Genomic DNA, 12722 nt, shown 5'->3' with positions numbered 1-12722 from the left:
GGCATCAAGCACAGCTGCCGCCTCACGAGCAGGGACGAGGGAGGGACGTAAGGAGTCAGGGGAAGCCGCCCGGGGGCGCCGTGTACAGCGTGGGTGCTCAGTGAATGCCTGAACAAGGAAACATATGGATCGAGTGTTGGGATCCACTCTTTCAAGTACCCGTTAGGGGCGGCACAGACAGACAGCACCGTGAGGAGGGGGCGAACGTGCAGGCTCAGGACAGTGCTGCAGCGGGTGAGTCGTGGCCTAAGGGCCGTGTTCGACCTGCCGGCACAGAGTCTACAGCTGAGAATCTGCTTTAGATGAGCACCTGCCATCAGTCTGATGAGAGGAAATACTAACTTTGAATCCAAATTAAATGAAATGTTACCCCCAAACAGTCCATCTTCTCCTTAATGCACCTATATTACAAAAAGTTGCAGTCACTATTATATGTTAATTCAATCAATAAAACTTTGTGGAAATTTGTTTCCTGTCTTGTTATACCTACATAATATCCTTGATTTTACTTCTTGGTTCTCAAAACCTAAAATAAAAATTAGGGGATATTTCAAAAATAAATATGAAGCGATAAAATATCCCCTAATTTTTATGAGCAGTATATTTAGTATCTGGCCCTTTTTAGAAGAGTCTGTCAACCCCCAGACTGACTTTATCGGGCACTTTATGTCCCAGAGGCAGGACTAACTTGCCCTGCTGTTCCAAAGAGCTAGAACAGATGTAAGTCACAAGGAGACAATTTCAGATCAATTCTTCCTAATAACCAAAGAGGAATGGACTAGGACAGAGTCTATGCCAAGAGCTGCGCTGGCTGTTTTACATCTATTGTCCCGCTGAGCCTCCTCTCAGTCTGAGGGGGAAGTCCAGAGAGGCTAAATTTCTTTCCCAAAGTACACCTCTAGGAAAGGGCGGCATCAGGATTTGAACCCTGATATGCTGGACTCCAGGGCTGAGTTAGTTCACTTTGCAGTGAAAGACACTACTAAGGCTCACATGATCATCTGCCAGGATTATTACAGAGTGCATTTTTACATTAGAAAGCAGATTATCAACACCACCAATAAAAACAGTAACAAACACTTTGCATACACTATTTCTTTAATCATCACAATAATTCTTGGAGATAGGTCCTATTATTACCTGTATTTTTCACATAAGAGGACAAGTATAGAGAGATAAAAAAATTTCTTTCAAGTTCATACTTGGGAGAATTGAGAATTCAAACTCAGATCTGATATCAAGACATGAGCTATTAAGATGGCAAGCAATACTATCCAAAGTGATCTAGAGATTCAATGCAATCTCTATTACAATTCCAAGTGCTTTTTGCAGAAATGGAGAAGCCAATCCTCAAATTCATGTGGAATACAAGAAACCCAGGATAGGCAAAATTATATTGAAAAAGAGCAAAGTTGGAGAACTCATACTTCTCAATTTCAAAGCTTACAAGAAAGCTACAGTAATCAAAACAGTGTGGTATTGGCATAAGAATAAACATATCGGGCAATGAACTAGAACTGAGGTCACAAGAGTAGACCCGCACGTCTATGGCCAATTGATTTTCAACAAGGGGGCCAAGTCCATTCAATGGGGAAAGACCTGTCTTGCCGAATGTTAGAACAACTTGATTCCCACATGCAAAAAAATGAAGTTGGACCCCTACTGACACCATACAAAAATTAACTCAGAATCATCAACAACTTAAATATAAGAGCAAAAATCATAAAGTTCTTACATAAAGACATAGAAATAAATCTTTACAACCTTGGAATTGGCAACAGATTCTTAGCTATGATACCAAAAGCATAAGCAACAAAAGATCTATGACATCATCAAAAAAAATGACAAGACAAACTACAGAATGGGAAAAACCAGTTGCAAGTCATATATTTGTTACTGGCCTATTATCCTCATTAAATAAATAACTCTTATAATTCAACAACAAAAAGACAAACAACCCAATTTAAAAATTGGCAGAGGTCTTGAATAGATCTTTCTCCAAATGTAATACCCAAATGGCCAATAAGAACATGAAAAGGCATTCAATCTCATTAGTCATTAGGGAAAAGCAAACCCACTCCACACTTGCCAGAATGGATTATAGCAAAACAAAAAATGACAAGTGTTGGTGAGAATATGGGTAAACTGGACCCCTTGTACCATGCTGTTGGGAATATAAAATGGTGCAGCCACTGTGAAAAAGAGTTTGGTGGTTCTTCAAAAAGTGAAACAGAATTACCATATGACCTAGCGATTCCACTCTTAGATATATATCCTAAAGAACTGAAAACTGGGTCGGACCTGGTGGTGGCGCAGTGGATAGAGTGTCAGACTGGGACGCAGAGGACCCATGTTTGAAACCACAGGGTCACTGGCTTGAGCACAGGCTCACAGACATGACCCCATGGTCACTGGCTTAAGCCCAAAGGTCGCTGGCCTAAAGCCCAAGTTCACTGGCTTAAGCCCAAGATCGCTGGCTTGAGCAAGGGGTCACTGGCTCAGTTGGACCCCCCCCCCCATCAAGGTACATATGAGAAGGTAGTCAATAAACAACTAAGGTGTTGCAATGAAGAATTGGTGCTTCTCATCTCTCTCCCTTCCTGTCTGTCCCTATCTGTCCTTTTCTCTGTCTCTCTCTGTGTCTCTGTCACAAAAATAAAATAAAATAACTGAAAACTGGGACTCAGGTAGATGAAAGGAGGAAAGAATCCACATGTCCATCGAGAGATAAAGGACAAACAAAATGTGGCATACGCATACAATGGGATATTATTCAGCCAACGTAGGAATGAAGTGTGATACATGCTATCAGATGTATTATCACATCCTGGTGGCACCTTGAGAACATGAGGCTCATGGAATAAGCCAGACATAAGAAATGAGTCAAAGGTTAACAGATTATGGGGACATGGGAATTATTGCTTAATGGGTTTCTATTTGGAGTGATGGAAAATTTAGAAATAATCACGTTTACACAACATCATGAATGAAATTAATACTACTGAATTATATACTTTAAAAAGGTTGAAGTGGCATATAAAATTTTTTTTAAGTTAAAAAAATCTTTTTTTCATTGAGGACCATAAGAAGAGAGCAATGATGCTTAATTAAAAAATCACTTTCACTTGGGGACCACAGGTACAGTGGCCATGGCAGTAGCTGACATTTTTCTGGGGCAGACCTCATGTAGAAAATGATGTCACTAGTCCTTGCCGGGCTGGCCACCAAAGCTGGGCCAGAGCTGACATTTGTGAAGATGCTCTGCCCCAAGTGGGCCACCACTTCCTCTGTTGCCTACTTCCCAGTGACCTTTATCTCAAGATCCAAAGACAAGGGAGCAGATGAGAATGTACACGGCTTGTAGCACTGGTTTATTCAGCAAGTTTCTACTGAGCACATACCAGGAACCACACACTGCGCTGATGTCTCAGGGTCTGTGGTCCCTCTGCATCAGGCCACACCGATGCCTTCTAGGACCTTTGTCACCCAGGGCAAGGCTGGGATTCCGCAGGACAAGCAGGGCTGTATGAAACACCAAACTCCAATGTCAACGTACAAACAGGCAGGCCCGCTAAGCAGACTTACTTAGAGGTTCAAGCGCTTTCACAACGCTCCCTGATTAAACACGTGTTTGGGTTAGGGATGTGAAAATATCCCTTTGGTACAAGCACTAGCCAGACAGTTCTACCCACAGAACTATAATGCTGCTGAGACTTATTATAAACAAATAAACAGCAGTTCAACAAGAAAGATAAAAATACCATTTCTGTCTTTAAAGCTGCCACATCTATGAAGAAGGGACACCAGCACCCTTCAAAAAGGACCCCATAACATTCTATCAAAATGGAGCCACTAATAGTCAAATTAAAGAGACAAACACCCTCAGCAGCTTGGGTTCATTCTAAAAAACAAAAGAAGCAGGGCTTGTTGCTTTGCTTTTAATAGTGCGGGTTGTCATGCCAACTAGTGCTGCTGCTGTTTAAAGTGAAGGGGGAGGGAAAAGTGTTCCTTCCCACACAAACCTTTCAGCAGAGCTCACAATTAGTCTTTAGAGAAAAAACACGCAAGCTCAAGCTCTTCGCACGGAGATGTGGTAAACATTGTGCTTCTATTTAAACCTGTCAGAATGAGGATGTGTTAAGCCTTTGGCTTGTATTTCCTTCGTGCAACCTCCTTGCCCAGGAGCCAGCTGAGCAGCACCCTGCAAGACAGAAAGGACTAGGTGGGCACATGCAAATACATCCAACCTTGAGGCGAGGAAGGGGCCTTCCATCTTAAATAAATACAACTGTGAGAGACTGTGGGACGTTTTTCTTGTGAAAGTGGCTCTACTCCTGCTGTAAACGCTGTTCTTAAAAAGCCTGGGTCTGCACAATGCTGCATGAGCCACCCAAAGATGTCAATGACAGACCAGGAGGACAGGAGATGAGGAGGATGCTAGGAACCCCCGCAGAGGCAGCCCTGCCCTGTCCCCTTTCGGGGCAGAGCCCCCAGGGGCTCAGGTCCAGAAGGACAGCACGTTGTGCCCTGGTGCAGAAGGGCTGATGCTGGCTGAGGACAGGAGGAGGAAGGGAGGCATGAGGACATGGATCACACGGCCTGATGGCTGTCAACCTGCTCATCAGACGTCCACCCATGTAAGGCAAACATGTGCACCACTGCTGAGGCAGTGTCTGCTCACAGACCAGCCGCGGATGGGGCCTGGCCACACCAGCTGGGCACAGCAGTCTACCAGACGCCAGGGGGTCGACAGTCAGGCATTCTGTCCAGCGCCCTCCCCCACCTCCTCGCTGAGAACAACCCTCAGTTCCCATACCCTCGGGTGAACACCCTCACGCCTCCATGATCTTAATGAGGAAGGGTATCTCTCAGCTCTTAGATTTTTAAATTCCCATCAGGTCTTGAGGAGCCAATTCATGTGTCAGCTGTTTATAATGTCTCACGGACTCCCAACCTGCAAACTCTGCTGCAGTTGGCCCGGTCCATTCACCTGCAATTAACACGCCAGCCTGGCACTATCCACAGGTTCTGATTACTGTATTCCCCCACGTATAAGACGCACCTTAATTTGGGGGCCGGAAATTTGAAAAGTTACATAAAACTATAGAACTCAAGTTTTATTCATCATAAAATTCATACAACTCCTCATCACTGTCAAGACTCCCATCCATTAGCTGGTCCTCATCTGTGTCTGATGACGAATCACTGTCTTCAACAATGAGCGCAGAAACAAGCACGAAAAAGCAGGAAATGGAAGTAAAATACCTACAACCACTGTATAAGACGTACCCAGTTCTCAGACCCTAATTTTTTTAAAGGTGCGTCTTATACACGGGGAAATACAGTACAGCTGACCCTGGAACAATGCGGGTTAGGGCCGTAGACCCCTGTGCAGTCGAAAACCTATGTAACACTTTCGACACCTCCAAAACCTATCTGTCCCCTGGCACCTGCGGAGAATTTGTTCCAGGACCTCCTGTGGTCCTGGATGCTCACGTTCCCTATATAAAGTGCCGTCAGTCAGTGCATACTGCCATCCCTCAACACCTGCAGGTGCCCGACCCCGGGTGGAAAAGACGACAGGCATTTATTTTTAAAAATCCACACGTAAGTGGACCCGCACAGTTCAAACCTGTATGTATTTGCTTGATCGTTCAAGGGTCGACGGCAGTTACCTTCTCAGGTGTTTCTATTTCATCTCCCTGACTAAACTGGAAGTTTCTAGAAGCCAAAAGATCTGTTTGTATACTTTGTTGCTTCCCGGGAGCTTGGCGACTCCGGGCCCATGGTAGTGGGAACCGTGCTGACGTGGTGTCCAGTGAGCTCTCTGGGCTCTGTTCTGAGCGCTTCACATGGATTAGTGAGTGACCCTCAAAATCACGAGAGGGACGACTATTACCCTATTTTACAGAAGGAAAACCTGAGGCACAAGAGGGTATTAACCTCAAGGATCACACAAGTGGCAAATGGCAGATGCAGAACCCAAACCCAAGCTCTCTAGGGCCTGTGCCCAGGACACCAAGGTTCTGACCTGGGGCTGGGGCTCTGGAGGCAGGGATGGGGTGGCCACAGAAGGGAGAACAGTGACAGAGGATATCCACACGACAACGTCCTTGAACTTACATAAATTCACATTCATAGAGTTACATAGAAAGACGGTCTCTCACACGCCAACAGGTAGTTCACTATCCCGGGAGAGGGGGCTTCATGACTTTCATTTTTCCCCATGTTCGTATGCATTGCTTGACTCTTAAAGGAGCCTTCAGGGCTGCTGCATGTAGCAGAAACATAAACAGTGAGGTCAAGTTCATTATGGGAGAAAAAATTAAACAGAAAGGAGAAAAGGGGAAAAGGGAAGAGCCACCAAACGTTTCTTAACAGAAGGTGGTGTGCCCATTCCTGTGTTTTAGAAGACTCCTCTGGTGAAGAAGACAGGGAGCTATAATATACCACCATGATCAAAGACAAGAATGATCACCACTAACAATCGCAGGGCCCGAAGAAGTACTATAGGAGGTTTAGAGTCCGGTGACCTCCACAGCACCACTATTCACTGGAGGTAAATGCCTACTGGCTGTTAAATGGACAATGTGATATATCCATGCAATGCAATGTTATTCAGCCATAAGAAGGAGTGAGTCCTGACACCTGCTACAGTGTGAGTGACCCTGTTCTACGTGGAAGAAGCCATACACTAAAGGTCATACTCCGGATGATTCCGTTTATGTGAAATACCCAAATTCGGTCAATCCATAGATCAGAGAGCGGATTAGTAGCTGACAGGAACCGGGCGAGGGAATGGAGAGCAATCAACTTAATGGGAACGGGGTTTCCTTTTAGGGTGATTAAAATGCTTTGAAATTTGATAGAGGGGACGGTTGTACAACAGTGGAGAAGTACTAAATGCCACCAAATTGGACACTTTAAAATGGTTATGCTTAAATTATATTATATGAATTTACCTCAGTTTTTAAAAATAGCCTTTAAAACTAGAGTCCTGAGAAAATGGGCAGGTGAGAAGTAAAGAAAAAGAAAAAAGAAGAAAACCCCAGCGAACGAGGGAAGCAGGACACTCTAAGTAAGCTGTGGCTGAGACCAAGGGAGAGAGGGTCAGCGCTCAGCCAAGGGAGGACCAAGCCCCTCTCTTCAGCGACCCGGCCTTCCAAAGACGGGACCGCTGTCTCCAGGCGCACACACGGTAACCCTTCACCTATAACACCGCCTGCTTTGCTTAAGATCTGAGACAACAGGGCTGCAGCGGTTTGCTGGGGAGAGCTCCAACTACAAAACTAAGTAGAAATAGCAAGAAAGGCTGAAGCCAAGTAGCAAACCCTTTATTACTAGATGCAGATCCCACAGGGAGCCCTCCCTAGACGGGCGCACCAGATGGCGAGTGCCTGCCGCTCGGCGGCCTCCCTGTAGAATGGGAGCCGCCTGTGGGCAGGGCCCACGCCTGGCGCATGGCTGTGTCCAGGCCTGAACCGCAGCCCCTGGCACAGAACAGGGACTGCAAATGTATGTGTTGAAGACATGAATGTCCTCTAGTTCTTCAGCTGATCTATATATTTGTTTTCATTTAAAAAAAATTTTTTATTGTGGTGGTGCAGTGGATAAAGCGTCAACCTGGAAACACTGAGGTTGCCAGTTCAAAACCCTGGCTTGCCTGGTCAAGGCACATATGGGAGTTGATGCTTCCTGTTCCTCCCCTTCTCTCTCTCTCTCTCTCTCTCTCTCTCTCTCTCTATCTCCTCCTCCTCTCTAAAATGAATAAAAAATTTTATTTATTTATTTATTTATTTATTTTAGAGAGAATGAAAGAGAATGAGAGAGAGAGAGAGAGAGAGAGAGAGAGAGGAGGAACAGGAAGCATCAACTCCCATATGTGCCTTGACCAGGCAAGTGCAGGGTTTTGAACCAGAGACCTCAGCATTCCAGGTCTATGCTTTATCCACTGCGCCACCACAGGTCAGGCTGATCTATATTCTTAAAAGACAAAACACAGATTTGGTGAAAATTCCAAAGGCTCCAAAGGACACACAGAGATAAATTTTCCTCCCCACACGCTTCCACTCCAATCCTTCCCAGGCAAACCCCGGCAATGTTGCCATTATTTTAAATGTGATTCGTGCAGTGAAGTTCTGAATTGCAAAGCCTCCGAGAGCCAACCAGACTAGCCGGTGACTTGGGCGTCAGGTCATCTCCACAAGATGGAAGCTAAATGTGACATCAAGATGAAAGTCATCTGGGTGAAAACAAGGTCCCAGCATCCCGTGCCAGGGAAGACACATGCCAGGGAGCTGCCGGCTCGCAGAGGAATGCCGCGAAGGTGGCAGCCGTCCCCCTGGAGTCATTCACGGCATGATGAGAAGCCATGGGCAGGGGTCATCCAGCCTGTAACCAAGTCAGGCACCTCAAACTGCTCACACCTGTTTCAGACGTGGGCCAATTTCAAGCTGGGGAAAGGCCACGTTGCTACAGGATGGGGTGAAGCAGACATGTAAACCACGCTCAGTCTTGGACCCAGAGAGATGTTTAGTGGCTCGTCAGGTAGAAAAAAGTTCACCTTAAAAGAACTCAACCGTAGGCTAGGGACACTGTCCCCACAGTGGGCTCCACGGCAGATACAGTGGGTAGCAACTAAGCTGGCCAGGAGCAGAGGGTCCAAAGAAATCAAAGCACCCAGAGGGGTGACGAATCTAGGCCAGTCCCAAGCCTGGGCAGAATCCCAGGGGGTGTACCAGTATGACAAGAACACCAGGACATAGTGCCCTTATCTAGCCGGATTGTGAGGGGCTTTTTTTGAAGAATGAGTAACCATTGCCCTGTATAGTCACCAAACCAAAGACTAAAAAAAGATCCAAGCCACGCAGGCTCATCTGCCCTCCGTGGCGCCTGCCTAATGTGGAGATGCTGGGCTTGGGCAGGCTGCAGGGTGAGTCGTGCTTATCTGATTTCAGCCAATCTGTTACTATATCTCGTTCCCTGTCCTCCTGCCCAGAGGCTGTTGCAATGTGTATAAATTTAGAAAAAGAAAGATTAATAACATGGAAAACAACATTTTAACAAAACGAGTTGCTTGCTTTCTTTCTTTTTACTCCACTAGAGAAAAGATAAAGTGACCCCATTCCTGATTGAGCTCTTCCCATCGTGAAATCCGTATTCTGGGCAGCAACTCAAATATGTATAGCCGCAGCTCAAGAACAAGCAGCTTCTTCGGAACCTGAGAAACAGTCCAGCTTCCATCACAAATGTTTCTTAGAAACAAGGGGAGGAGGTGACAGCACCTAGCACAACGTCTACTCAACTAGGGTTTCTTCTGAACAAGCAAAAGATCCTAAACAGAGACACTGTTTCTGCGAACAACACCCTGTGCCTAAAGTTGCTGTTTTGGCAAGGAGCCACACACTGATACTTCAAACAAAATATGACCTGGTTTTATAAGAAAATTAATGTCACAAGTGGGAGATTTTTGGTTATGGTGGAAAGAGGAACTGCCAGAGAAATGCTTGCCTTCCCTCACACCCCAATTCACAGCCAGTGGGTGCTGGACCACTGGTAGGAAGTGACTACCAGTGAATTCCACCACCTAATCATTAGCCCCATTTAGCCCCATTTCCATTTCACAGAGGAGGAAACCAAAGCTAAACCCAAAGTCACGTGGCTGCCATGGAGACCAGGGGGCCAGGGCCAGGTCCCTCAGCTGTTCCGGGGTTTATACCACTAGTACCACCCGCCGTCTGGAGTCATAGATTCAAGGGCTATACCTCCGACAGCATCTCATACTGGCCTCTTCTCCCAAGAGCAATGGTCAGCAGATCATAGACCACCGAGGCGCTCTGCAGACTGATGAGGCGGTCGCTCCTGTGCTCAGGTATCCTGCTCAGCACAGCGTCCCGGTTGGCCTGCAACAGCACGGAAGAGAGAAGCTGTGGTGAGCCAGCCCGTGCACACAGCCCTCACTCAGGCTAGAGAAGCTGCCGCGGCCCTCCTGCCCTGAACAGCTTGCCGAGGGTCTGGAGACAAGGGCAGGAATGAGGAAGGGGCCTGTCAGCCCTGTTTGTTCTAAATCCTCAGAGAACCATGGCACGTGGTCTATGGTGCTCTCTAAACAATGGAGGCCTGGAGGTGTGATCCTGTGGGACACGTGTACCTGTCGACAGGTGCCTGGAGGAAGGTTTAGGTGCAAAGTAGGGTGATTTGCACAGGGTCAGGTTGCCAGGCACCTTCGCTGCCCGCCCAGCTGTGCTCCAGGGCAGCGGAGTCCTCTACCAGGGCCAGACCCTGCTGCTCCTCACGCGCAGACCCTGTGTCTGCGCCACAGTAAGGAAGGGGGCGGAGGAAACTCCCGGTCCCACACTTCCCATCACCAAATGGTGTCAAGTCCCACCCGTCCTACAGAGACATGTCATACTTTTCCTCCACCACCAAAGCAACATTCAAATCCCTATATGACATCTTCACTGGAACAGACTACAAAGACTAATTCGATCTTGTTTAGGGAAGCACAAAACAGACGTCTAGGAGACAGCAAGAAGCAAACTGATTTTTGTTTTAAAGACATTGCCACAGAGGACTCGGGAGAGCACTGCACCCCTTTCACACCCCTACTGCTTAGCAGAGAAATACAGCAAGCACAGTCAAGCTTATTAGTTTCATCTATCTAGAAATCAAAGGCACTTTAGAGCAACTTGTTTTCATTACTTTTGAAATGTAATTTCTCCACAGATTCCTCTAGACAAAACACACGCATTAGCGGCTCTAAACTGCTAGCTCATTTTCCATTTCTCCCTGACAGGGAGTTCAGAATCAATTCAGTTTGGTTCTGCCTGTCTTTTTTTCCCTGCTAACTAACAGAAGCCTCCAGCTCTCTCTATCCTTAGGAGCATGCGAAGGGACCCTCAGTTTTTCCTGTGAAAGTGGCCACAGGCATCGGGGTCACTGGTCCAGGCAGGCGGATGTTTATCTTACCACCCAACATTCAGAAACATGACGCACACACCTTCTCTCTCACTAATGAGATGAGATGCTTTCTTTTTGTGGGTCCAAGGTCTTTACTTTTAGCCACCCATCAGTACTCATTCACTTTAAAACTCCTTGCTCTTAAATAAATGTCAAAGACAAGTAAGAATATATAAGAAGACAGGCCACTTTCTACAAAGTGAGTCATCGCTTATGGAAATAAGCCTGCTTTTGAAGATTTCATTGTAAGTTTTTCTTGTTAGGAGTGGCTTTTAAGCCAACAAAAGGAACTCAGAAGGCTTGCTATAAATGGTCTGATTTTACTTATTTGCTATAAATGTTCCATGTTGAGACCAACGCCTGAATGAGAACAAAACAATACAAAATACTATTGAAGACAAATTTTCAATATATGCCAAATACATTCCTTTTTTTTTTTTTTAAAGAGAAAGTCTATGGGTCTCTTTTGATTAAAAAGGCACAATATAGAACCATGATGGTGAACCTTTTTATAAAAACCGCCCACTTTTGCAGTGCTGATCAACCTGGTCCCTACCGCCCATTAGTGGGTGGTCCAGCTTTCATGGTGGGAGGTAGCAGAGCAACGAAATGGTGCCGCAATTGGCCCACCATGAAAGCTGGAATGCCCACTAGTGGGCGGGAAGAACCAGGTTGACCAGCACTGCAAAAGTAGGTGGTTTTTATAAAAAGGTTTGCCATCAAGGATATAGAACCTCAAACAGATTCACAAATAATAAATATCTCAGAATATTGTATCTGTGTTAATTGTGCAAGTATAGTTCTGATAATTCCTTTTTCCTATGGAAAACTAATTTGATTTGAGGTGAGAAAGCAGTATAATTCCCAATGAGTTCCATAGGTGAAGAGACTATGGACAAATTTATGCTAAGTTAAAGTCAGAACCAACAAAGAATACTATTTTCCCAAACACAAAATAAAACCACTGCCATTCTCATTTTGGTTCTGAAATTGAGCACATTCTTTTTCTGTCTAAAAACTGAAAAATCAAGGAGTCAAGGAACACGAATAAAGGGCTCCCAAAGGCAACTTAATTTAGGTTGCTACCTACATAATCATAGAATTATTTACAGAGAGAACATAATCATTTTGGTTGAAAACCTCATCCTTCATATTTACTGATGTCATTGGATTTCACAGCCCCTCAAGGGATTTTCCAGGAATTAAACGCCACAGAGCCAGATCTGACTATTGCAAAGGGACCTCAGCTTGCAGCCTTATTAGTTCCTATTGCTTCCATTAAGGCAGGAGAGAGGGAACCACCATTCCCAAGACACAGCATATTAGAAATGTTTCCCAAAGTCTAAACTGGAACACATGACCTGACAATGGAACTCAGTATTTTCAATCAGAATTGTCCAAGCAACCTACAACGTGTGGTCACCATGCTTCCAGGAGTTTGCAATGTGACCGACCAGGTTTGCCCAAAGGAAACTTAACGAAACTGTGAGGAGTCCAGCTTCGAATGCAGGAGTGTTAGCCAGGAGGCCACCATGCGCTGGTCCCCATCAGAGAACTGAGGACAAAGCACAGGGAGCCTCGCTCAGATGAGACAGTTACTGACCGCCAGCGCCAGCCCGCTCACTTCCGTGCCTTCCGCGTCTGTGCCAGGCAGAGCAGAGAATGTAAGTGACACCGTGCTAAGTTATGGCTTACAGTCAAGGAAAGACGAGCCAGCGGGCAACCTGTTTCCTCAGAGGAAGGATGGCCAATGACGTCAAAGA

At 45.8% G+C, this 12722-nt stretch overlaps 1 protein-coding gene across 4 annotated transcripts in view; it reads right to left on the bottom strand.

Annotated features, from left to right (window-relative positions):
* Positions 1 to 12722, bottom strand: part of TTC7B (tetratricopeptide repeat domain 7B) — a 243200-nt gene that overhangs the window by 118916 nt on the left and 111562 nt on the right. For all 4 annotated transcript variants that reach the window (XM_066273807.1, XM_066273808.1, XM_066273810.1 and 1 more), the window contains exon 9: positions 9765 to 9902. In XM_066273807.1, coding sequence (XP_066129904.1) covers positions 9765 to 9902 — 138 coding nt within the window. The remainder of the gene's footprint in view (positions 1 to 9764; positions 9903 to 12722) is intronic.

The sequence above is a fragment of the Saccopteryx bilineata genome, chromosome 4 (assembly GCF_036850765.1).
Source record: "Saccopteryx bilineata isolate mSacBil1 chromosome 4, mSacBil1_pri_phased_curated, whole genome shotgun sequence".
In the NCBI taxonomy this organism is placed as follows: domain Eukaryota; kingdom Metazoa; phylum Chordata; class Mammalia; order Chiroptera; family Emballonuridae; genus Saccopteryx; species Saccopteryx bilineata.
The sequence above is the reverse complement of the archived record's forward strand: the minus strand, read 5'-3'. Positions and strand labels throughout refer to the sequence as shown.